This window comes from Orbicella faveolata, unplaced genomic scaffold (assembly GCF_042242905.1).
Source record: "Orbicella faveolata isolate gen_17 unplaced genomic scaffold, um_ofav_v1 contig_46, whole genome shotgun sequence".
Lineage (NCBI taxonomy): Eukaryota > Metazoa > Cnidaria > Anthozoa > Scleractinia > Merulinidae > Orbicella > Orbicella faveolata.
The window spans coordinates 30831359-30857540 of NW_028301576.1; the positions used below are offsets into that span (position 1 = coordinate 30831359).

Genomic DNA, 26182 nt, shown 5'->3' on the forward strand with positions numbered 1-26182 from the left:
ACTGAACTCAATGCTCAGCATTATGTGCAGTAGCTGCCTTTTTGGAACAGTCCAATAGTTCTTTTGTAGGACTCCACTTGCTCTGGATACTGCAGCTTCATTGCCAGCAAACTTGGCAGTGCACCCTCCAGCTTCATCGATGCACTGCTCTCTGTCTTGTCTTTCCTCACAGCACTGAACAATCGTTCCTCTCCAGCATTACTATGGGGCAAGACTAAAACAAGTCCTACTTTTGGCAAATGTTTGAATCGTTTAGCAGCTGTGCCAGGGATGATAATCTGAGCAATATGCCACCGCAAGACATCCACTCTGTGATGAAAAAGCACCCCTCCATCCTCTTCTCTGTCAATCACTTTAGCTTCCTTCAGCACATCATCCCCAAAACATTCATCAGGGAGTGTCTGATAGTCACAAAACTCGTCATAAAGCTTGTCAACAGGCAATTGTTGAAAAATAGCTTTAAATCTGTTTATGAAAAATTCCATGTTCTCCCACTTTGAATTTATTCTGCTTCCTACATCAATCCATCCTGTTTTAATAATTAGTTCATTTGACAGGGGAAATTTTTATCAAAATGTAACTGAGGGAGTCCTTAAAATAGGCTTGGGCTGCTTTAAATTCCTGGGAATGCTGCCTCTCACTAATGTCTCCATCATGGAGAAGTTTTTGAAGCTTGAACTTTGTCGTAACCCCCATAAAGATTGAGTGTTCTTATAAATGTTGGGATCATCCAAATTCAGTTCTGTAACTGGTGTATCCCTTAGAACTTGTGGCGTAATGATCCTGTTGGCCAGAGACCGTGCCAGTTGTATGGTGGAATCATGGAGCATGTGAATGATAGGCTCCTCAGATTGCGACAGTTTGTTGAAGTTGTTGAAAAGTGGAATTGATGCATGTTGAAATAGCAGAGCAACGTATGTTAGAGGATTAGTGAAAGTGTCTCGCAGCCTTGAAAATCTTTGGTCAGCAAACTCTTCACTCACAAAAAAAATGACTTGAGTCCACTGTACTTTCCAAGTGCTCACTGCACACACCTTTCCAATGACAGCCACCTTGTTGACACGTTTCAATATTTTGGCATACTCATATCCACAAAACTCCACATATTCAAGTAATACCCCTTTTCTCTTGCTGCTTTTTTCAAACCAGTAGTAGAGATCAATGTACAAATCTTCAATGTTCGCACCAATTACTTTTGCAAAAGAGTCATGGCCTTTACTGGTAGCAACGTGCACCAGATGAGAGGGGCAACCACTAACAAAAATATCTGGATTCTTTGCCTACATTGAGAGGCGAAGAAATTGTTCTTTCTGATCATGGAGTTAGTGTTGTCAACACTAAGGCTTACTGCGTTGGCCCAAGGGATACTGTCAGCCCTGAAATTCTCCTAGACAGTATTAAAGATTTCTTCTACTTTGGATGCATCACGACCAGTTGTGACACACATGCCATAGAAGTGGTTTGTCACACATTTTAACTTGTCCATATCAAACAGTTTTATCGTCACTGGATTCATTTTCTTGACATTACTGTCACTAGATCCATCAATTCCAAGACTAAATGGGTGATTTTTGCAGTGTTCAACTATTTATTGATGGCAGTGGCATCTCATAGCCTTATTGATAATTGCAGCTGGGAAAATAGTTTTAAAGAGTGGTCCAAGATGGCCTACTGTAGCAATTGGTAAATCATGTTGTATCAAGAAGTTTGTAACCATTACCTATGCTTTTATTACATCTGTTGATGTAGGGCTGGCTGCTATGAAAAACTGTGAAATTTGTTTGCTTGTTTTCGACTGTGCAACGACCATTTTGTGCAATTCTCTCTCACAGTGGACTTAAACATCTTTTAATCCTTGGTGATTGCACCAAACATGTTTATTGCAAGGAACACACTAAAAAACAAATATGGATTGCTTTGAACATGTTTAACTGGATACAAACCTTCCCATTCTGTTTTGAACTTGGTTCTATATTTCACTGCACCTCTGCTGCTGCCTTTTCCCTTTATGTTTGAAACTGAACCTCTCTCTTCGTCTGATAAATATTCATCAGGTTCATCAGCAATTTCCGCCATTCTGAAAACGTGAACAAAATGCAAGAGTCTGGTAATGATGACCTAATTTGGAACAGATGTTCTATATATGGTCATGGACTGTCTGTCATGGACTGTATTTCTAGCAAACAAATGAATGAAGAACTGAACAAGTTTGTTAAGTTTACCCATGGATTTGCACAGAATTGGCACAAGAAGCTCACTTAAGCAAGCCAAAAATGAAATTATACAAAAATTTATCCTTTCAGTGTGCACCTCTATTTATCGTGAGATTTGTCTGTCTCGTCATGAGACCATGAGATTGAACTGAAAACCGTGAGTCTCACGACAAAATTGTGAGACTTGAGAGGTCTGTATGTGAGTCTAACCAAGCACTGAGTATTCAGCAACCTTGTCTACTATACAATCGTTCAAATAACTGGGAATGTGCCATTCATGGGAGGGCCTCCTAGGGCATTCCATGTCCTGTGTCCTATGGTTCAAATAACTCTGGGAATAGTGTACACAGGAAGGGCTTCTGGATTGTCCAGTGTTCCTGGTTGGATTGTTGACTTTCTTGACCATGGATAAATTCCTAAATAATCGTGTCTGTCCCCCAGCCCTTGCAAAGATCTACTTTTTCCACATGGTCCTAATCTAGCACAAAAACTTTTGTATTTAGTAGGCACCGTCCTTAACACTGCAGTGTTTCAGCCAGAAAATTTTACTTGATGGCATAAGTGGTCCCTGGAACCCTCTTGTAGGGGCCAATTTTTTAGGAAAGTGGCCAATAAATAATAGTTGGTTAAAAATAGTTGCCAAATGCAAATTGTTTGGGCACCAGATACTAGTAAGAAGGATCTGTGCGTTACTAGAGAGCAATCTTTAGGCATACATGACGTAGTCAATGATCAAAGGTTTGTAATGCATTATAGGGTGATTTCAAACATGGTCAGCCATTTTCAACTTTTCAAATGTTAGGGAATCAATACAGCAAAGCAAAAGGATTAATTGACTTCTTATGTTGAATGTTTTAGAAGCGAATATATTTCAATATGGTTTTCTCGAAGGACGTAATGTGTGAGAAAATAACCATTATTGATCGTTAACACAGAAATGTAGTCGCTATCATGGCGACTAAACCAGAATTTTTGGTCACCAAGGATTAAATGTTAGTTGCATTGCGACCATATCAGTCGCAATTTCGAGTCCTGGGATGGCTTTTAAAATACTATGCTTATGTTAAGCCTGCAGCCTTATAAAAGGAAAGGGCCAAATAGGCCCTTTTTTCGTTTTTTGGGGGGCCATCTCTGATTGCAACACAGAATTCCCGCAATGGCACGGTCTGGGGGAAACAATGCACTGTTCAAATCAGCAATCTAAATCAAAAGTCTGTTTGCAAAATAATTTCACCATTTAATCAAAGTTTTCATTTTGACTTGGAATGTAATCTGAAAGAGCAGTTGGTGAAGTATCAACCTGAAATTTATACTGTGCACACAGGACTGTGGTGAAAATGGGATGTTTTCTTGCGCAAAGACATTTCCCTGAACATTTGTTTAGGTGCTTTCTTAAATAGCAGGTGATGCCTCAGCTGATGAACCCTGCAGTATTCATTTCTCCCAATGCAGGGCAAAGAGCAGACATGGCAGTCGGGTTTGCTTAGATTGATGAAATCTGTTATTGCCAAGGATGTCATGTCCTGAAACTGCTGGAAAGTGGAATGTCTTTTCTATCCTTCTAAAACTTTCAGGCCAAATTTAATAGCCTTTGTATCAGCATCTTGTATTCTGAGTATTCTCTGTATTTCGATATTGGTTTAGAACGTCTTAATCCAGCGAAGAAATTTCAATCCACTGAATCAAAGGCTTTTTTAAAATCGATGAAAATTGCCATGGCGGGAATGTTTTCTAAGGTTGTTATTTTCTTTATGTCTTTAACTAGCCTTATGTTTTGGCCAATGTGTCAGTCTAACATATCTGGTTTGGTCTTCATGTATTAGTTTGGGAAGAGCTGTGGAAATTCTACCTGGTATAGTCTTTGTTGCTATTTTGTAGTCAGTCTTAAGAAGGGATATTGGTGTCCAGTTTTCCAGGTAAAGTTTATTTCTCACTCACCTCTGGGGGCCATTGTCAAGCTGACCACTGCCAATTGACTCTTTTATCTAACCAATTCAGCCTAACATTATACGTAATGTAGGCAAAAATACAGTAATATGAAACAAAAGATATAAGCCTAGTAAGACTCTATGCTGAAAATCTTAAAAAGAATATCTAACTAACAGAGTGTATGCTATCAACTCAAATGAAGGGTTGGGTGGGAACTGGGGCTCTGAAATATTTGCCAGCAATAGCGGACAGCAAAAAAGCAACTGACAAACAACACTGAGCAAAAAACAACCCCTGAGGCCTAGGCCCCAGTGGTGTGTGAGAGAACATTTTCCACTTATTTTGTTCCTCAGCCAGTGGAAAATACAATTTCTCACACACCTCTGGGAGCCTTTGTTAAGCTGACCGCCGCAAATTACAAAGCATAGAGAGCCCAGCATCACAAAGGCACAAACAACCAGCCTATGTTAGTCTGCGATACTATGGAAAGTGTAACATCAGAAGTTCTTAACAATGCATATTGTCCATGCAGCAAGCAAGTCTGGATCCTCAAATCCTTAATTTATCTTTAAATCTTTAATCATTTAATCCTTAAATGTTCCAATGTCTATAAAGATCTCCCACATTAAGAGGCCACTTAACAAACAGTTTTCAACTTGAGCCATGAATCTTCCTCATAACTAGCAGCAAGGAGTCTAATGATTCCTAGATATGATTGTTTTTTGCCCGAGCGCTTCTCCATCCTCCCTGCCTCTGGAGTAGGTGATTTGGAATCTCAAGTGCTGCAGCAGATGAAGCACCCCTCACTGGAGGCTGTGAAGACTATACAAGCTTGGGTCCAACCCCTCACTCTTCAATGCTTTCTGTACCAGCTTGCTCGCATGAGAATACAACATGGGTGCTTAAGCACCTGGCCTCTCGTTGTGCTCTGGATCCTGCAAAACAGCCGTGACCCCTCGGAATGACTGCCCATCTTAAGAAACACTGCCACCGGGCAAGGGGCTGCTTCACTTCTTGCAATGAAGACCCATGACCTTTCCTGGAATTGGTCATTCTTATGTTGGAGCAAACAGACTGCAACATGTGAATCAGCAAATAACAGATCATCCACTGCCGGATTGCTTAAATCATCCCACCATAAGAAACCAAAAAACCCCATGGCAAATATCGCTGCAACTTGTACATCTGCCAGACTGCCCTTCTCTAAACGAAATATAATGTGCATCACTTGATCTGCCGTAAGGGTTTTCTTGCGTGCAGCAGCATCTGCCACCTGGGTCACGAAAGGATTCTCAGTGACTTGTGGGTGACCTACCTTCTTCTGTACCCAGCTCACTCCATACAAAGCAGAGTCAATGATAGAAACTGACTTGTTCTCGTGCATCAACTTAACTGGATACAGGGAGAATACCACTGGCTCCACTGATAGAGCTGACACACGGCACTGCTCTGCCCAACACTTCTACGCCCCAAACTCGTGGAGATAACTGTTGACTGTCTTTGGAGCTTTATCTTGAAGCCGAACTGAGGGCAACCCCTTGGCCAGCTGATGCAGCAGTGGATGTTGCAGTCCATCCACAGGTACCAAAAATGACAGGTCCAACTTGCCAGTGTTGCCACTGGGCACTGAAATCACATAACATGACAGTGTAAGGAACAAAACATAATTGTAAGCCGACAGCTAGTTGTTTCACAGAGGCCCAACTCAAGGAATGCTAAGTAAGTTACGAGGCATGCTGCCCAAACATCATCAATCACAATTCCACAAATAAACAGCAAGATGCTTGGCACAAAAACATCTGCGAACAGCATGTACAGATATCACATACTAATAATGATATGTAACATGCCCTAACAACAACAACACAGAAAATGCCACCGCAGCATTAGCCTAGCCCTAACTGCAGAGAAGATAGCCGTAACGACATAGAGACATGCCCTAACAGCTTCTGTCACTAGAAAAGCCTAACATGCCATAACAGCATCAGTGACATTCCCTAACAACATACTTCATCACTACAAATGTATACCCCATACTTGACCAGCATAGGGGTACACTCCCTTGGCAGAGCAATGCCACAACAGCACATCAGGTGCTTCCCACCATATCACAAAACAAATCCTAAAGGCTTAAACAGCAAATGATGGAATTCCAGAAGTGAAAATACTGCTGGCTGCAGACCCTGAGAGGAAGATTCCCTTGTGAGATTCAATCCGCAAACAGTCCTTCACAAAGCCTTTCTAAGGTCCAGACCTGTCAACAAGGAGAGGCCACCACACTGCAGAAGGCCACTCTGGAGCAGTGTACCATACTCAAGGCCGGCAGAGGTGTCTCAGAACCTTTGGAATAAGCAGGGGAGGTGGAAAATTCCAATTGTTATGCGATGACCAGGAAACTGTAAACACATTACTAGCCTCACAACCAGGGTTGCGGTATTGAATGCAATACCTGTCCAGCTGTTTAGTTTTAATGCTGGCAAATCTGTTGACAGTATGAGATCCCCATAACTGATCAATATAACAAAAGCACTTGGAATCCAGAATGTAGTCAGTAGCATCCTCCACTCTTGGAAGCTCATCAGAGTACTGTTATCATTTCTACTGACCCACTCCACAGATAGCTGAATGTTTAACTCACAACAAAGTTTGCAAACTGACACGGCGTCCTTACAAAGGTCTGGTAATCTATTACCAACAGAGATTATGAACTCTGCGTTCCTGTTGTCAGTCCTGTGACACACCTCTTTCCCACAAAGGTCTTCACTGTACAACTCCAACACATACTGTATGGCTCTTAACTCTCGGAATGTAGAGCTCTTGCCACTCTCTTCCTCTGACCAGCTTCCCACAGTTGGTTTACCATTAATGTGAATGGCAAAGCCTCCCCAACCTAGACCGCTAGTATCTGAACATGTTAAGACCTCAACTTTAGGGCTAGGTGCCCAGATCAGATACCCGCTGTTGTCAAAGTTCTGTTGCCAAAAAAGCACCTCCGAGCGACTGTCAGAAGACAAACATATTGGCTGATCCCAACAAGGGGCTAGGCAAATGTCTCTGTACATTGCTCATGTCCAAAGACGTACAACTGGACCCATGGCAGGTGACATAGAAACCAGGGAGCCTGTCAAGCGAGACACAATGCCCAATGGATTAACAACCAACACATTTTCCTGCATCACCTCCACCACCACACCAGAGGCTACAAGTTTCTTAAGTTCTTGGCACAGAAAGTCCTGGTTCTGAACAACACTAGGATGATTCTGAAAACTCCTCTGAACTATAATGCTTAGTACCCATTTAGACATCCCATTGTCCTTCTAAAACACAATGTTCTCCTTAAGTCTACCTTTAACCTGTACGGAAGATACTGGCTCCAAAACCTGTTGCTCCATTAATTGACACATGTCCTGAAAATTATTCAACATCGAGTCCAAACACTGTTCAGTATCAGCATTAACTACTTGATGCAAGCCCAGAGGATTGAGATTGTCCTGATCCGTTGCTTGTGGTAGCTGCTTGACAGTCATGGGCAAGGTGTCCGGGGCGAAAACAGCGGAAACAAGTACAAGAGTCATGCGTAACTGAGATGGTCGACACTTTTCCTGCCACTGAACTCAATGGCGGTTTCTCCAAAACCACACGCCTCTCCACTCCGCACTGTATTGGCACCGGCCACTTGGACTTCAATGACTTTACTTTGTGTTTTTCCTCCCGTAACAACTTGCACTCCTTGACCGCCTTTTTAGTCTTCTTCTGATCATCCGAGTCACTCGTGATGGGATCAGTGGTGTAGCATTCTATGGTATCCCAGCCATATCTTTCTGCAATGCAAATGTGTTTGTTATGTTCTATCAATAACTGCTCACCTTCTTCAAAAGCTTGTTCCTAAAGTGTTCCTCTCCCACATCCTTTGCTGCTTTGATCTTCTTGAGCACCTTCTTGTTTAATTGGTATTGTTCTTTTATTACCTTCGAATTTAAATTCAGGATCCGTCTCCTTGTGCTTTCCCGCCTTATTAGGTTTTGAAGCAAGCTCTGCTTTTAATCGTTTAAGCTCCTTTCCGTACACCTTTCGCTGCAAAAGCAACTCTTTAGCCCAATCTGAGGTATCATTGGAAGACTGCAATGGTCCTCGTTGGTCAGAGCGATCCAATGACCACTCTCTATCTGTCTGATCATGTACTTGCAGCACCGGGCTACGACTTCGCAAATGGCAAGAACTGTGACTACGAGACTGGTGCTCTTTCTCTGGGCTTTGATTATGCACTTGGAGCCGCTTCACTGCGCTTGACTGAGACTTTGACCTAGTCGTCTTAGCACTCATGGTACAGCACCAAAACAACAAACAGTATAGGCAATAAAACCTCCAGAAACTATTGTGCTCTGAAATATTTGTCAGGAATGGCAGACAGCAAGAAAGCAACTGGCAAACAACACTGAGTACGTGACTCAAAAAAGCAACCCCTCGGGCCCAGGTACCAACGGTGTGTTAGAAAACATTTTCCACTCATTTTGTTCCTCGGCCAGTGGAAAATACAAAGTCTTTTATATCCTTCTAAAACTTTCAGGCCAAATTTCATAGCCTTTGTATTTTCTGGTACAGCATCTTGTATTCTGAGGATTTACAACTTAGAAACACTGGCGAAACGTAAGTTTACGTCAGCCATTTTGTTTTTGTTTAGATCACACATTATTTACTCAGAAGGGAAAGAATAATCCTGATTAGCCTGAGATAGCAAACCAATCAGAGTGCTTGAAACACTAAGATCACTGAAAATAAATGTTGTGCTATTTTATGTTTTTCTGACCAAAGTATTTTAGTAAAGACCATGCAAATAAGATTTCAATTATACTCTTCAAGTTCAAATCCTGTGAATAATGCACGGGCAGGTAAAAGATTCCTCTTATTCTGTAGGAATTCATAAACCAGCTGAGAGTTTTTCATAGAACACTGGAAATATATAGAGCAGATAAATGTTAATTAAAAGTGTCAGTTGCATTTCTTTTTTACAATACTTACTTTACTTATTAATTGACAGTACCAATCCTTGCTTAAAATTCATTGACATTATTTGTTGCAGCTATTTTGTGTTTTCTGTATTTGGTGTTTTCCATATTTCGTGTTTTCTTTGTGTCCTTTTTTGTTTTGTATGTTAATGTATTTTTTCACATTCTGCACGCTTTTTTTCTCGCGTCGTATGTAAATTTCATTGCGTATATATTTGTGTTATTCCTTCATGTTCATTTAGTGCTAGTTTATCGTCCGGTACACTTCTAACTTCTTGGTTCTCAGAACCCCGTTGCCAGCATTTTGGTAAGCCGTTTAGTTTATCGTCTGTTTTGTATTTTCCTCCTAGTTTTCTGCCGTCTTCGGTTAGTAATTTGTATTAATTCGTCTTATGTTTATATTTAGGAATTTACTTTCCTCCTATGGAAAGTCAAATAAATTTGCTGGTCAGGACTAATTGAATCTCACTTTAAGTTGTGTCTGAAGTCGGCCCTCTGCCTCTTCATTGTAAATTCCAAAATGAGTTAGTTGGTATGGCGAACGCGACGACAGTCCCTGCCGCTCGCTCAAGTTCACGAAAGAAAACGTCGAGCTCTCTTCAAGAAGGAGCCATGCAAGAAGCTTTGCACGCTCTACGAAAGTCGCGTGCAGGATATGTTTCGGCCATGTCTAAAGCCTGCTCACAAATTGACGCTCTCCTTGTCAACTACACAAATCTAGTGAAAGTTAAGTCCATTCAGGCAACTCTGGACAAAGCGTGGAGTAATTTCCAGGTAAATGCTACATGATATAGAAGTCTCCTGGACGAAGATAGCATCGAAATTCATGAGGTTGATACACAATACGTTACTCAAGAAACGAGAAAACTCCAGTACGACCTGAAGATCGAGGAATATACAGCTGCCGCCACACATTTTAACGAACAAGTATCTCAGGACTTTGCCAATTTTGGTATGGTATCGCCAACAAGATCTCTGCTCTCTGCAAGCAGTCGTGCTTCTTCAAGGCTTAGTGAGGCAAGCGCAAGACTTCGCGACACAAGAACGGCAGCGGCCAAGGCTGCGCTAGCTGCGAAACAAACTGAACAAAAACGAAAAAGATCCATCGAGATAGAAGTGAAATGTTTAGAAATGGAAATGAGCCAGAAACAGCTTGAATTGGAGATGGTGAAGCTGGAGGCCGAAAAGGACGTCGCAAAAGTGAAAGAAAGGACTGAAATAGCTAAGTTAGAAGCCGAATTAGCCGAGAACGAGTATTCGGAGCTTATGTTTAACACGAATTCTTTATCACATCACACTCGCGTTCCACCAGGGTTGGCATTTGGGATAACCTCTAACACCTCTTCATTGACGACCCCACCTACATCCACGTAAGTCTACACGTTTTCTGTCATCAACACGCAAGCTCACATGACTCCAGCTGCTTCCACGCAAGTGTACACGTCTCCACCCAAGAACACGCAAGTTTACATGCTTCCTGCTGTTTCCACACAAGCTTACACGTTTCCAGCTGTGACCATGCGAGCTTATGCATTTCCAGCCCTATCCACGCAAGCCCCCACGCTTCCAGCTGTGTTCGTGCCTCCACCTGTGTCAACGCAAGTTTACACGCGCCCAGTCGTGTCAACCCAGCCAACAGCGTTTCCTGCGACATTCCCGTATGTTGGTGTGTCCCAAGCCACGTCCACGCAAGTTTCCTTGGTTTCATCCTCCTTGCAAGTTCCTAGATTGCCAGAGACATCTTCGCGCGTGTCTTTATTACCAGTTGGCCCTCCAATGTCTTCGGCTCCGGCTAATACGGCTGACCTTACCAGTACGCGTGTTGCACATAGTCATGATTCTGTGGTTCCTCCTTATCTCCTGGCTACCGGTTTAAGTGCTGCAGTTCAAAGTGATAATCATACTGCCGTCCCTAGTGTTGCAGCCCCTTCACAGTGCCTTTTGCCTACTCCACAGCCTGTCAGCGGAAACCTTCTTGCTATGATCGCCTCTACCATGGAGAAAATGAATGCTGATCATGGTCTACCGGCTCTCCAAGTTGTCAAGTTCGATGGGTCCCCTGAAAACTACCTGATGTTTCGTCAGAGGTTTCATGAAATGGTGGAGTCAAAGGTCTTAGACGAACCGACGAAAATGGCCCGACTGTTGCAATTTCTCGAAGGCCCCGCTTTATTAGCCGTGCAGAGGTACGAGTCCGTTCCAGGAGGCTTAACGAAGGCTCTTCAAGAGTTCTTCAAGATCGCTTTGGTCAACCCTTTAAGATAGTACGAGCATGTGCTGACACCTTGGTGAAAAGCCCCGCCATAGCCCCTCAGGATAAACGAGACCTGCAGCGTTACGCAGATACAGCTCAGGTTATGTACGATACCTTGAAAGCTATGAACTGTCTAGGAGAAATGAACACTGACAACCTTGAAAAAATGATTCTAAGATTACCTAAGTGGGTGCAAGCCAAATTCAGAGAACACTTGAAGAAGCTCGAACATCAAGGGCAAATCATGCCTTCCTTTAGGGACGTTGTTAACTTCTTGAACGATCACGCTGATGTAGCAAACCATCCGTTCTTCTCAAGTTCTTCAGCCAAAACAAAGCCTCCGAGTTCCAAGAGGCATGATGCTAATCATCACAGATTTACCACGCTGACAACCGAAGGTCAGAAGAGGGACAGCAAGAACAGTAACTTTGCAGTCAAAACGGATCGCAAAAAGGGGGTCCAGTGTCTAATGTGTACCAGGTCTGATCCACTTTACCGCTGTGAAACGTTCAAGTTGAAGCCTGTCAATGAAAGAATCGAGTTTGTCAAGACGAAGCAAATTTGCTTCAGTCGTATCAATTCTGTCGAACATCCCAAATTAAGAAAAAATACCCTCTTCATTGACCAATCAGCATTCAGTAATTTTGCCCTCTATTTTATTAGTATCTGAACAGTATAATGAGTGGATGGCTAGTGGTGTACAAGAATTTACAGAGGCAGGAAACATGCGACCACCACCAGGAAAGACCATTGTAGAATGGGTGTTGACCACCTGGGCACGGCTCCCCACTGAGGTAATTACAAAATCATTTAAGTCCTGCGCATTAAATCTAGCCGTTGATGGCTCTCAAGATTCAGAGATCCATTGTTTCAAGAAGGGCCAACCATGCGAAGCAGGAGCAGAGTAGTTGAAGGCACAACTTTCCGTGCTTGATGAGCCAACTCTTCCAGACCCATTTCAAGCAATAACTAACTCAGACATAGAAGAGGCCGGCGATGAAAATACCATGGTGGTCAACGAGGACTCGGATGTTGACATTGAGCTATAAGAACTACCAGTACCCTTTTCTGCCACTTTGTATGTACCATATACCGTTATGGATTTGTAGACGGTTTAGACTTATCAGCGGACAGACTTAATAGTGTGCTAAAGCTCTGTCATTTAGATTATTATAATACCGTATTTAGGTTACCATGTTACAGTTATTAAAATAAACGCCTCTCTCTTTTAAATGCCCCCCTTGGACCCTTGAAATTTAATAAACACCCCCGGCCTTTATTAGATCATTTATGGTATCCATGTCAACTGAGTGACATGGCTCCTTGTTTCAGTTGCTTGGTCCCCAAAATCAGCTTAATTTTAGCAGAAGTAACTGATGATGTTGACAATAATCAAGGCCATCTGATTCAAGATCTCAACCAGCCTTAATTACAGCCGCATCACCTGGACAAATTTGCGCGAGCCATTTACCAGAAAGGTGCAGCCTTAGGCAACTGCTGGGGCTTTGTTGATGACATGATTAGACCAATCCGCCAGCCTAGAGAAAACCAGCACGTCAGGTATAATGGCCACAAAAGAGTGCACTACTTAAAGTTCTAGTTTGTTATGGCTCCAAATGGTATGATCACCAGTTTCTTTGGTCCTGTAGGTAAATTCATGGATACACTGTACGTATATTTTGGTTTCGTTACCTCATCACGCTATCGAAAATGCAAAGAAAGTGCTATCTGGGAAATGTGGTAACTACTGATATTGTGGGCCGGGCAAAGATGGGGATTGGGGTGCATTTTTAGAAGGGAAAGGTAGAAGTTTTGAGCTCTGCTATCAGTCTATATGTACAATTTTCTCTGGGTGGTATGGGTATTTCCAGAGTGTGGTCAACAGAGTCATGCCGACCGCTGAGGAAACAGCTCTGTTTGTTGAGTTCTAAATTTGCTAAATTCAGATTCAACTTTCAAGCATGACAATTTACCCATTGCAATTGACTGAGTTGCCATTCACAAAATAAAGTTTTATTTCTCAACTTTCTCATAGGTATATTGTGAACTAGGTAGCTTTAACTACTGTATTAGTTCATGGTTACAATGCTCTTAAAAGTTCAGGAGAAATTATATTAGGTCCCCACCATGGGGCATTTGATCGCAAAGGGTTGCCTGGGATGGGGCGTTGACAATTTAGTCAAATACAGAGAATTATAAATTGGCACTTTTTAAAAAGAAAAGCCCGCTTTATTAAATATCAAAAGGATTAACCCTGAGTAAAGAATGTAGATGTAAATTCTTTTTCTGAGATTTAACCCATTGAAAACTAGCTCATGCTCCTTCCCTGCTCCAAAAATTCCTGTTGGTCTTTCATGTGCAAGAGAATCGAGGTGAGAAGCAAGTATGGTGTAGGTCATTGGTTAAGATAAAGGGACCTAGAAGGTTTAATAGAAACCTTCCGAAGTAAGTTATTGACATATTTATAATAAAAACAGATTGTATTTTTGTTTAAAAGGCTAAGCCTTCTTTCAATGAGTTTCCTCTGCAAACATCGTCATTGTGAGTTTGTCGATGTCTTCGGAGCCCAGTGTGCATTACTTTTAAAAATGTTTGAATCGATTTCAATTCACTTTGTACAATACCATGCAGTAAAGTTGACTGTTCATGAATAACAGTCAAAATCAAACTATGGCAAGCTATTTACCAAATAGGAGATGCTTTTTTCAAGCTTATGTTAATTATTTGGGTTTGTTAACAGAAGGAAAAAGACATGACTCAGCAATGTTAAGGATGTCAGGACTGCTGCATCAGCTGGAGCAGTACTCCTTCAACCAAACAGGCCATCCCTTATGCATTTATGGCGATCCAGGCTACCCTTTACATACAAGCCCCTTTTAAAAAGGTCACCTTACTGCAGATGAAGAGGCATTCAATTCCTCCATGAGCAAAGTGAGGTCATCAGTGAAGTGGATGTTTAATGACATAACATCCTATTTTGCACTTTTACCTAAAAAAGGCGACTTTTTTTAAATAACCGTAACTTCCAAGATATGACTTGAAAGTATGGCAAACTATATATCGTTGGAAAGCTTATGAGTCAAAGATGTCAAAAAATGAGATTATAATACAGGGTGGTCAAAACTGACAGCGCAGCCCCTGTCCAAACATGACATATACGGTCAATGACCACTGCACTCTTGAGAAAACATTTCTGCTGTTTAATTTAGGCTATGAAGTTTTTCTTGGCATAACATACAGTATATAGATTGCTTATTGGGATGAGTTAAGGATTTGTAAATATTTTAAATTGACATGCCACAGCACGTCACTCAAGTTTCTTGCTGAAAATTGTCAACTTGTACTGTTAACAATTTCTTTAGAAATAACCCTATGGACAATTCCTTAGCTCATCCCAAGCCACTCTTAAAGAACTTCAAGCCCTGAAAATTTCAGGTCAATAGCTTTAATCCTTCTCAAGATATCTTTTCTCAAAGGGTAAAAAAGCCCGTTTTGAGAAACAGAACATTAAACTTAGGAAACTCAATAATAAGCAACTATAGTACAATTGTAAGGTCAATAAGAGTCATAAAGCCACAATTTTGCTATTTGAAGCAAAGGAAAGTATCATCAAAAGCCTCCAGCTTCATATGTGACTCCTTCCATCTCCCGCAAGGCCTCCTCTCGACGAACTCGCACTAGCTGTTGCCCTTGGCGTCGCTTCTTCTCTTTGGCTGTTGCTTGCCTATCTGCTTTCTGCAGTCGTTTCCTGTCTTTTAAGCTAAAGGAGTGTTTGGTATGTGTGCCACCAGGAATGGCAAGTCTCTCCATGACTCTATTCCTGCTCAGAGCCCCTCCATGAAAGTGGCATACTGCAGATGCGGCGGCAAAACGAATTATTTTGACTCCATGATGCTTATGCTTGGGAGAGCGCACCCAGACCAAAGAGTTTATAGCCTCATTTGGGTTCTGGGTTGCTCCCCGTACACATCTTTCGAGGAGCTTTGAGTCACTTAGGGTCATAAATGTTGCACGTAAGAGCTCCAAAAACACCTCCGGTAAACAATCATCTCCCTTGTAAGTTGCAGTGCCTGTAGCTACATCCTGCTGCCACTTACACCAGGAAGTCTCCCCAGCAGGACAGAAGCGGTGTTGTTTGGTAGGATTGTTTAATTCAACACTGTGGTGAAGAATTGCAACAATGTTCTTCTTCATTGTATATACAGCAACATCGACCTCTCGGTCTGAGGGATTTGCTTGTTTCAACGTGTTTTGGCGGATTGCCAGACCATAATATTTTTGTAGCTGTTTGATTTTGCCCTCAGTGAGCCTCCCACGTCCACCTACTGGTTTACCATCAGCCAGTTTCCCTTTTGTCCGAGATTTAACATTCAAGAGATGCTTTCCCATTCTTTTCTGAACGTGGCCTACACAGTCCAGTTTTACAACTTTCGGCTCTCCATACACATTTTCCACGGTGTTGAAAGCTTTACTATCTCCGTCTGAAACCATCCATTTGTACCGCAGATTGTGAAGTTGAATTGACCTGTTCCAAATAACTGCAGCACCTTCGGATTCCATTGCTGGTGAACTACCAGTGAAGTTTATGTCACATTCACCAGCTGCCACATGCTCTCTTCGCCACTCTTCAAACATTTCCTCATTTCCATTGCATTGTGTTTCCTTTTTAGCACAGGTTTGACAAGCTTTGGATAACACATGGTAGTCTAGGACTTCCCCTGTGTCTACTGAAATGTCAAAGACAACCCCTGTCATGGATGTAAATCCCCGTTTTGCCCATGTGCCATCGAAACTAACAGCGGCATCAAGAATAGCAGTGCTATCTGATTCATCGTTTTCCTCTAAGATTAGTTTTCGAAGCCTTTGGCCTGCATTTCTAAGTTCTTGTTGTGCCTCATCTTCTTGTGCTTCAAGAATTTTCTCCACTTGCTTGTAATATGCAGCCTTGGCCATACAGGGCATGTTCATAATTCCACAGAAAGAGGAGAGGCCTTCATAACCACTTCCTGTTTCCATGGAATGATAAACTGCTCTTCAGTTAACATCAAATGATTTTCCCCTATTGGTTATCTTGGCAGATGTCTCCAAGGGAGTGCTTTCACTGCAATCACTGCAGTTAAAGGAAAGGCTTGACATCAGTCCAGCGCGCCTAGAAGCATTCTCCTCAAGTGTAAGATGTGCTGAACAGAAAGAAACCAGATATCAGAAATTATAATAGACCATTTCAAGGTTAGTTAACTGAAAAAGCATGTGTAAAGTGTACACATGCAAGCAAAGTCAAATTATTTGTCAGCTGTCATGTACAGAGGTTATATAAGAAATATGTTACCCATAATTATACACATTTATTACACTCAGAGCAGATCTCGAAAACATTACAAGATCACCACAACTCACCTCCTTCACATTTGTGTACACATGACAGTGAAGAGGAAAGAGCCTCCATATCCACAAGCCTGTATCCTTCACCGTTACATTCTGTTTCGATTTCCTTCTCGGAACTATCAGAAGACTCATCTAGCTGAAGTTTCATTTTCTTTCTTGATGCGCTTACTGGTTGATCATTCTCCTCAGCAGAAGATGACTCTTGATCAGACAATTCCTCTTTAGAAGTGCGTGGTTTTGAAGGAGCCATTTTACCGATTTCACTGTCTTCCGAAACAGTTTCTTTTCCAGATATCAAACTAACGTGCACTCCACTAAATGCTTTTCTTTTCCTCGTTTTCCTGTAACGGCTTCGTTTCTTTTTTCCAGACATTTCTCATAACAATTTTCGCTGTATGAAAAGTTCGCTGAAATCCTTGCCTTGCACACACTGTATACTGTCCCATAAGGCCATAGTGCATCTGCTACATCATGTAAGGGTCACCAAACTTACCTGGGCAACGTTTCTGGCCGTTTTAGCGATATTTGGGGGGGTTTCAAGGTAGTAAACAAGAGGAAAACAAAAAATGCGACCTACCATTGCCATGGCAACGAGATACTGCTTTTTTATAAACGACTATTTCCTATCGAAATAGTAAGAAAATAGAAAAAAGCAATTGCCAATGAAAAGTCAAATAGTTCAACTTGTCATTTCTGAATGAAACCAAAAAACACTTTTTTGCGTCAATTTCAGGTAGACCCCCGCCTTAAAGAAAAACCTTAAAATTGGACTTAGCCCAGTTGGTACCATGTATTCAACACGTGGTCCATTGAGAAATGCCATTACCTGTTTTTATGGCTCCAGCAGCAGTGCTTTCTTTGATTTGTAGCCACCCACTGTTAAGGAATACTTTTCAGTTTGGGTTTGCTGGTAATTAGCAAACCCAAAGTAAAGTGATGGTTCATGCAGGTTTCATTGTTTACTTTCTCTGCTCCTACTAAGGTTTCCTGTGATATCTAAACAGTTTATTTAGTACTAGAGTTAAATATAAAGCCACATGGAAGGCATATTCCTAAACATTTTGGGCAGTGCACTAGTAAATAAATAATGGCCCTTTTTACAAATGCCACACAATATCAACTACAATTTTTTGTATTTTTCCTATAACTAATAGCCACCTCCTGGCATGTATTTCTTTTTAAACATTGGCAAGTTTGGGGTCCCATATTTTCATGAGTTTGCAACAGATTTTTATGAAAGTTTGCATATTTACTACATTTGGCATGATAAATCGAGCAGTGAGGCATATTTTTCCTTTGAGTAAAAAAATTTGGAATTGCGTGACATCGGTAAAAAGGTCCACAAGAAACCTTAGAAGAATTGCTTTTGTTCTGCTGTGACAGCTTTGCTTGTTTCCAGTAATTCCCATGATTATGATAAATAACTTCAGCTTCTGGAATTCTTTGAGTTGAAGATATATAATACTGTAGATGTACATGTAGATGTGTACATGTATCAGTAGTGTAGAAATATTTATCACATGAACTAATGACCAGTTCTATACTCTGCAACATGGTTAAAATTTATTTACCGAATTAATAGCAAGTAAAAGTTCAAAACTTGGTGAATAGGAGGTATATCATGGTCTTAAAATTGTTGTGGAAATACATTTCTCAAACTCATTAATTATTCATGAGCTGATGACCCAATCAGCTCGCATCAATTGGGTCAGGTGCATGTATGTTGATACCCAATGAACATACCAATCAAGACACGGTAGATTAGTTCAAAAACTGATCAAGACACTGATCAAGAAACTTGAATTTTAATCAGTTTTAATTATAATTCTAAATACAGCATTTTTCCCGCTTAAATCATTGCTTACAACAACAATACAGCAACATATTATTCCTTCTTAGACATCGTTACATTAATTGTACAGTTTTTGAATTTTCCTTTCTGGAAAACAACATCCGTTAAAGATTGATCCTGTTTCTCTGTGGTAAAACATGTAGTTGTACTAACAACACTTGGACCTAGGATCTTTGAAACTTTAGACACATTTTCTTCTGTAGGCTTTTCGTACTGCAACAATGCATTAGAAGGATGCCCCGACCTTTCGCGAATCAATTTTTCTTCAACCCCAGAATTGAACAGGGAGGAAACACAAGTAACGCGCAAACTGTGAGCGGTTTTGCGTTTAAAGCCTGCCGTGTCGCACATGTCAGGCAAAATCTTGTTCAAGCTGTTGATGCCTACGGGCGCTTTATCGAATGCGAACCTAGTTTTTGATGGCTTAAAGTAAAATGCAGTAACTTCCTTTGCATGAGTCTCAACTAACCCTACATACAATCTGAATATCTCAAGGCACGGCTCGTGCTTTTCCTCAATAGAATGACAAACGTGCTTGACCACTCGCGGCACATACTTTAGATCACAAAGACCTCCATGATAAGTTTTAGAGGCATTTTCTTCAAACTTAATAAAATTTGGACCAATTTCAAAGTTGTTTACAACAATATTTCTGTGATCTCCCCCCCGCAACCCAAAAACTTTTCCGTTGTAGAAATAGATCGTGTTCAATAACGACTTAGCTGATGTAGTTCCCAGCAATTTCTTTTGCCAGAATACTGCTTCTTGCTCGCTCACAAACTCCTTTTCCTCTTTCTTACACTTAATGTGAAGCCCTTCTCGAACGCCATTCTTCATCTCGGCATCTAAGCAACGTCGGAAAAGGACAAACCTTCAAAAAATAACACACAAAATTAAAGTCCTGAAACAGTGCATTTTAAATTACTAACCAATTCGCTCTAAAAGTTGTCAAGTACCTTTTGTCACTAGCGTCCAGAGGATTGAAAGCTTCTGATCCATTTTTTTCCTCCAAATAACGCTTGAGGGCACAAATGATACCATAAACAGACTTCGGAGGGTATCTTTCACCGGACTTTTTAGCTACCTCCATCACAAATTTTGACAACCAATAGTTCAGCGACAGAGCGTCCATTCCAGCAATATCTACACTCACAGCGGTAACATTGTGTAAATCGTAGTCCTTGAAGAGACCGCCACAATCTAATACCAGAACTTTAACCTCTCTCAACCTCTGCCATTCGGCAAAAATGTTCACAGCCCACTTGTTTTTATACTTAGTTGAAACTGGAACAGCATCATTCACCAAAACATTTTCTTGAGAAGAGGTTTTTGGAACTCGAAAACGTTCTGATCTCCACTCGATCTCCATCACGCGGCATAATGTTAATTTATTAAAAATTCAACCTTTAAAACTTGCCCACATGGCCGCATATAAAAGATTCATTTCATTTACCATATGAATAAAAAACAGACAATAGCCTATTGAGCACGCCTACTAATTACCTATTCTTCGAAAAAAATTCTCATGCTACTTTGAGAAGCCAGCTCAAAAACTCGTGCTTCGTTTTTCATCAGGGGTTCCAAACACCTCGAAACAATAAAAGCACTCCGCCTTCGGCGTCGTGCTTTCATCTGTTTCTCGGTGTTTGGAACCCCTGATGAAAAACTCGCACTCGTTTTTGATCTATTACGTAACAAGTCAAATTTCATTGAATAACATACAACACAGGCTAAAACTATTCCGGAACACACAAAAAGAATCTGGAATGAACTAATAAGTACACAATAAGCCAATCACAGATCGCTAACTCATTAAGTTAACTTCACTGTACTGAATAAGTATTTACCAACCAATCAGGAAGTAGGATGAAGACAGGTCGCCAAATTTGAACTCAATGAGTAGAAGTACGACTTCTTTAGTACAAAATAAACCCAATCAGTACGATTGTGAACTTAAAAAGTCTGCCAACAGCAAATCAAAAGCTAACAGTCAGAATGAAGCGTTCGTGTTCCCCTTTGCTTACCAAAATATGGCAAAGAAGGCATTAGTTGTCAATCATCGTTTTCCTTACGAAAAGTGCGTTGATAAATTGTAGCGCGAAAAGTTGTCCTCAATATTATATCCTAGAATGTCGCATATGTCAATAAATTAAATAATACAGCATTTAAGTCGTATTGATGGCAGCATTTTCGGCGAAAATTGTGCTGTCCGTTGATGTATTTTCAACTTAGTATAAACGCGACCTCGATTGCCTTGGGTTATCAACAACCTCCCGGGACAACTTACAATCCGGCAGAAACAAATATCTCAATGGAAACCCATTATTTCTAGCTTAGTTTAACCTCGCATTTAAGTCTGAATTTACAACTAGTAAATAAATCACGGTATCAATTCTCATTCTAATTTACCAGAGCTCTGTATTATCCACGCTTACCTTGGAAAGTCGGAAAACCCCGCTGCCACTGGCGCATCGAATTCAAGGTTTTAACATCCATCCTCATGACTGGAAGCATTAGTTTTCCCTCGATGTAAATGATATATTTGCCCTCACTTTCGTTGGATTATCAATAAAATTGATACACTGGAGAAACACAAGTACTCGAGCACAGGTACATGTAGGTTTACAATCGTTCAGCCTTTGCACAACATTGAACACGCGTCACGCGACGAAATATGAGACTGTTCATGCAATAGATACGTCACTCAACAGTATGTCACTCTTCAGGAATGGATGCGAAGGTGTCACATGACTTAATTTAGTGCCCGAAAACTCTCACCTTAGTATTCATTGCCTAAATTTCCACTTGGTGAAATACTTCTGGGACTAAATGTGACGTTGCAAACAATGGTTAGGTCGCTTAGATAATCGTTTTGAGGGGAAGAACCAAGAATATAGTAAACAAGTTATCATATTTCACAGAAAACAATTTGTTCCAACACCTCTCGACACACTCCTAAGAGGCGCCCTCTGTAATTTTCAACTATGGTCATTTGGACCAGAAAAAATCAAATTCCTCAAACTTTCTCAGATGAATGGTCTAGATAAGTGATTCACAAAAATATAACTTTCAGTTCAATTCGATTCGTATTTTAGCGCTGGGGCCACCATCTTGGTTTTGCCCCTCTGAGAGGGCTTTCAGCGGCCATTTTAGGGCACATTTTTAACAATTTGCCATACAAAGAAAACGATCTAAATCCCGGTAAAAAGCCTTTATTCGAGACAAGCAAATGTTTCTTGTTACATTGAGAGGCTGTTTTGGCAATTTGATCATCACCTGATTTTTCTACAGAATTTTAAATTTCTTCCCTTTCGGACTACTCATGAAGCACCACAAAAAAGGCGAAGTTTAAAAGGAAAATATCGCTAAAAGTACATCACTTGAGATCCCAAAACTACCCTCCACTTAAAGAGCAATGTCTCACCTGTAAACACATGCAATAAAATTTTGGGGCAGTTAAAACTGTAAAATGTTAGAAGAAGTTTAAGCTGTGTTTTTGTCAACAAAGACCGCCATCCCAATTAGCATAATAACGTGAAAATAACGATGCACAGAGAAAATAATGATATATTCCACTTACCTCGCAACATGTCGACAACTGGATGTTCCACGATGCCTCATGTTATTTCCAGTATGTTTCAGCCACATTTTCGGTGATTAGTGTACGAAATCACTCTCAGACATCGCCACGGTTAAGCAGATTTCAACTCTCCGAAGCCCGCTTCATAACATCTATCAATATTATTTGTCTTTCGCCTCGTAAGCCGCTGTTTACAAGAAGTTTAACAATTTGCTGAGATCCTAACTGACCCAGAAGTCTGTTAGCAGCCTTTAAAATCCTCCTCTTAATCGAGGATTCTCATCAAGAACTCGTTTAAGCTCAGTTCTGTTTTAATCTGTTGTGCACCCGCCATCATCCCACAGATTGCATTACATTTGACAAATGCGCATTCCAACGGGTAGGGGTAGGGTGGGTAGGGTGGGTAGGGAGTGAAAATGTAACTGACATTAAAGCCATTTTACGCATTTCTGTGGCTAAACTAGTTACTGGCTTTCCCAGAATGATTTGAACATGAGCTTCTGCTTGCAGGTATTTTCTAGGTTAGTAGGCGAGTTCATACTACGTACGTAAGTAGGCCTTAAGTACGCCCAAGGTCTACTTGGAATGTGAATGGGGTTTATTTTAGTTCAAGTACCTTACTTTGTAACCTTAGAAACGGCGTACTTTCAAAGGAGCCGAAGTGCGCTCTTAAGTCTAGTTTTGCTGTTCTCGAATGCGTTCTTAGGCACTATCAAAACACGCGAAAGCGATAACACGTCAATCAACTAAACGGCGGGAAAAGCTAGTGCACGCAAACCTTCGCGAAGCAAAAAGCATGGATTACAACGCAAGCCGGCCTCGCTTCTTCGCTCAGCAACAATACCGATTAGAGGACGACGATTCCGTGGACTTAAGCCTCATGTAAGTGCAGTTTCATTTATTTATTAAACCAGTTAAAGACTTTTGAACAAATGTTCTGTTTTACTCTTAATAAAATCTTAATAGCCATGTTTTCATAAGCATGCTTTCTGTTCGATAGCAACAACTTAAACCAAAGATTTGCCGGAGCAGTACCCGTAACGATTAACCAGCCACAAACGCCTTTCCGCAGTGGACAACTCTTTCATTTCCCACCACACAGCCAGACCTTTTACCGTCCTGCTGCATTTCAACCGAGTGACAGTCCACCACAAAGCAACAACAGCTCCCTAGTATCGCGAACCCCATCACCAGGGCCTGAGACTTCATCCGCTAACTCAAGCCGGGTCAGTAAAACAAGTTCCGAAGGCAAAAAGAAGACCAAATTAAAGGCGTCTGACTGGACAGAAGACGAAACTCGTGAGATGCTGGCAGTATGGGGGCCACGGTACAGCAAGCTACACAGTGCGTCCAACAAAGAAAGGATTAAGATATGGAATGAAATTTTTATCGCATACAAGGAAAGCTGTCCTGACAGCGAAAGAACTTTGCCGCAGGTAAAGAAATGCCAGCAAAATCTCGAGTACGAGTATAAGCTTTTAAAGCAACGCTCTCAGTTGACCGGCGAAGCGGGGTTTAAGAAAATCAAAGAGGGGTTTCCATACTTCGACTTTTTCGACGATGTGATGGGTCATCGCGATAGCGTTGACCCATCCAAAATGGCACTCGAAGGCTCTTCCACGTTTGCCTTCAAAGAAGGCAGCAGCACATCACTCTCTCCACAAGGAAGCGTGGCCGACACAGAAAATATGGAAAATGAATTCAAAACTGCGACGCCCAATGCAGGAGTGAAACGAAAGGCAACTGATAAGCCAGCGAAATCTGGCAGCAAAGGAAAGAAGAGACGTGATGAGCAAACAGCGACGTCTGAGTGGCAGACAAGTTTTCTACAACTTATGGAACGAAGCATAGAGCAAGATAACATACGATTTGAACGTTCCACAGAAATGCTTTGGGAATCACAGAGGAATCAGTTGGAACAAACAAATGCAATTCTCGCAGGGTGTAAGGACATTTTCAAAGATTTGGTGTCAAAGTAAATCAGTGCACATATTTGATGTTCTAAAAAGGAGACAGTTGTATTAATTCTAATTATATATATATTTGTTACTGTTCTGCTGTTTTGTTGTTGCCTGTATCGGCAAGTTTATATGTTTATATGACATTTTGGTGCTACACATAGCATTCGTTAACAAATAAAACCTGCAGTTGGAAAATGTAGTGTTACAAGTTATCCTGCACAAAGTCTTTTAAAGCATCTCTCACATCGTTGCCAGTTTCAAATAGAAGTCTGCCTTCATCTTCATCGTCTGAGTCATCATCGGAGTCGCAGCCATCATCATATAGATCACCTCTCTCAATGCAAATGTTATGCAAAACACATGACGCAACAACAGTTTTCGTAAGGGTTGTCGTTTTCTGCTCAATTTTTTTCATAACAATTCGCCACCGTGATTTTAACATGCCAAATGCACGCTCGACTACGCATCGTAGGGCACTGAATTTTTTTGTTGAATTTTTTTTGTTCAGGAGTTAAGTGCCCCCTGTCTGAGTAAGGTTTCATGAGCCAGCTGGTAAGGGGATATGCACTGTCTCCAGCAAGAAGAGGGCCGATTTCTACTCCATTTATATTCCTCGTCGGGCCAGCAAGAATTTGCTCATTTTGTGCCAAATTGTATAGTCCACTTAGTCTAAGGACGCGAGCATCGTGTATGCTGCCTGGATAACCAACGGTAGCATGGATGAATTTCAGGTTAGAATCAACTATAGCTTGAAGGTTCACACTATAATGCTGCTTACGATTATAGTAATCCTTGTGATTTCGTGGTGGAGCATTTATCTCTATGTGGCAACCATCTATGGCTCCGACAATTTGAGGTATGCCATACATCTCTTCGAACTCGTCAACCTTTTCTGTAATTTCCTGCCTTGTCAAGGGAAATTTTATGAATTGATCCTTCCTACGAAGAAGAGCGCGCTCGAATTCACTACAAATGCATTTCGCTGTTGACTTTCCGTATCCAAATTGTAACCCACAGCTTCTATAACTGTTGCCGGTTGCAAGTCGCCATAATGCTAAACCAACTCTTTCTTCTACACTAATTGGCACTCGCATCCGCGTGTGTTGTTTTTGTATATCTGCTCTTATTAGGTCACATAGGTATTCAAATGTTGCGTGAGTGATACGAAAATGTTCCTTCCAAAGAAAATGCAGTGCTGGATTAGCTATAAGAAGGTGAAACCAGTTCTGTGGTCTAGGCCAAACCCAAGCTCTTCTTTTCAGTTGTGGTCTTTGTTGTTGTGAGTGCCCTGCCATATAAATAAGCAACATCCGACGGTTTCGCCGGCTAATTCTAAAGGCTTCCTCCATTAAAGCGAAGCAATACATTTGTTGAAGCATGAAAGACCGCTGTCGCAAAAGTAGGAAAGCAAAAATCAAAATAAGGGACACTATTTGAACGTTTCGAGGTCGCGGCATAATGAAGCTTGAGTGTCTTGACTACATTTGCTTTGGTGGGTTTTACCGCGTAGTTTGATTGACAAGCGATTCCGCATGTAGCATACTTTGCAATTTAGTATGAACGCTTATCTTTAAAAGTTAGCACCGCCAGTCTCAAGTTCACTTGAGTTTTTATCGTACTTAAGGCCTACTTGGGCCCTAGTATGAACTTACCTAGTTTTGCAGGGTAGTGGGGGGGGTCTTGTATTAAAAAAACAAGAAAAAGAGAAAACGATAGACAGTACCAAGTCAAAAGATTATGATCTGTGTATTTTGATCAGCTTTATCAGTTCATCAGTTAGGCCCTATTAGGGGTTTTCAGGATACTGGATATTTGGGTAAAAAATTAACAGGATGCAAGAAATTTAGGAGAAAAATTAATGCGGTAGAGCATGTTTAGATCAGATAAAGCGGGACAGTTGTGTCTTTCGCTGCCGGAAGTTCCATCAAATTTTGAAAAAGACAACAGACTGACGGATAGTGCGCAGGAAGTAATAATAAGCGACGTTTTATTGAAACTTCTT

General features: G+C 41.2%; 5 protein-coding genes and 5 pseudogenes across 5 annotated transcripts; 2 read left to right on the forward strand and 8 right to left on the reverse strand.

Annotated features, from left to right (window-relative positions):
- Positions 1-7: 7 nt before the first annotated feature.
- LOC149099654 (uncharacterized) lies at positions 8-1318 on the reverse strand (annotated as a pseudogene).
- A 69-nt stretch (positions 1319-1387) lies between these two features.
- Positions 1388-2076, reverse strand: LOC149099655 (uncharacterized; annotated as a pseudogene).
- Positions 2077-4995: 2919 nt separating this feature from the next.
- LOC149099656 (uncharacterized) lies at positions 4996-5526 on the reverse strand. Its single transcript, XM_089276884.1, has one exon. The coding sequence runs from the start codon at positions 5524-5526 to the stop codon at positions 4996-4998; it is 531 nt and encodes a 176-aa protein (XP_089133010.1).
- Positions 5527-5604: 78 nt separating this feature from the next.
- On the reverse strand, positions 5605-7447 carry LOC149099657 (uncharacterized; annotated as a pseudogene).
- Positions 7448-11544: 4097 nt separating this feature from the next.
- Positions 11545-19272, forward strand: LOC149099658 (uncharacterized; annotated as a pseudogene).
- On the reverse strand, positions 14582-16418 carry LOC110059780 (uncharacterized). The gene has a single exon (XM_089277770.1). It carries the CDS (start codon positions 16416-16418, stop codon positions 15012-15014), a length of 1407 nt encoding a protein of 468 aa, XP_089133896.1. The 3' UTR covers positions 14582-15011.
- Positions 16771-17160, reverse strand: LOC149099659 (uncharacterized). Its single transcript, XM_089277772.1, has one exon. The coding sequence runs from the start codon at positions 17158-17160 to the stop codon at positions 16786-16788; it is 375 nt and encodes a 124-aa protein (XP_089133898.1). The 3' UTR covers positions 16771-16785.
- Positions 18673-20008, reverse strand: LOC149099660 (uncharacterized). The gene is made up of 2 exons (XM_089277771.1): positions 19596-20008; positions 18673-19510 (listed from the first exon to the last, which is right to left on the reverse strand). The coding sequence occupies exons 1-2, from the start codon at positions 20006-20008 to the stop codon at positions 18673-18675; spliced, it is 1251 nt and encodes a 416-aa protein (XP_089133897.1).
- Positions 20009-22001: 1993 nt separating this feature from the next.
- On the forward strand, positions 22002-24375 carry LOC149099661 (uncharacterized). Its single transcript, XM_089278188.1, has 2 exons — positions 22002-23101; positions 23220-24375. The coding sequence occupies exons 1-2, from the start codon at positions 23016-23018 to the stop codon at positions 24196-24198; spliced, it is 1065 nt and encodes a 354-aa protein (XP_089134314.1). The 5' UTR covers positions 22002-23015; the 3' UTR covers positions 24199-24375.
- Positions 24212-25389, reverse strand: LOC149099662 (uncharacterized; annotated as a pseudogene).
- Between the last annotated feature and the right edge of the window lie 793 nt (positions 25390-26182).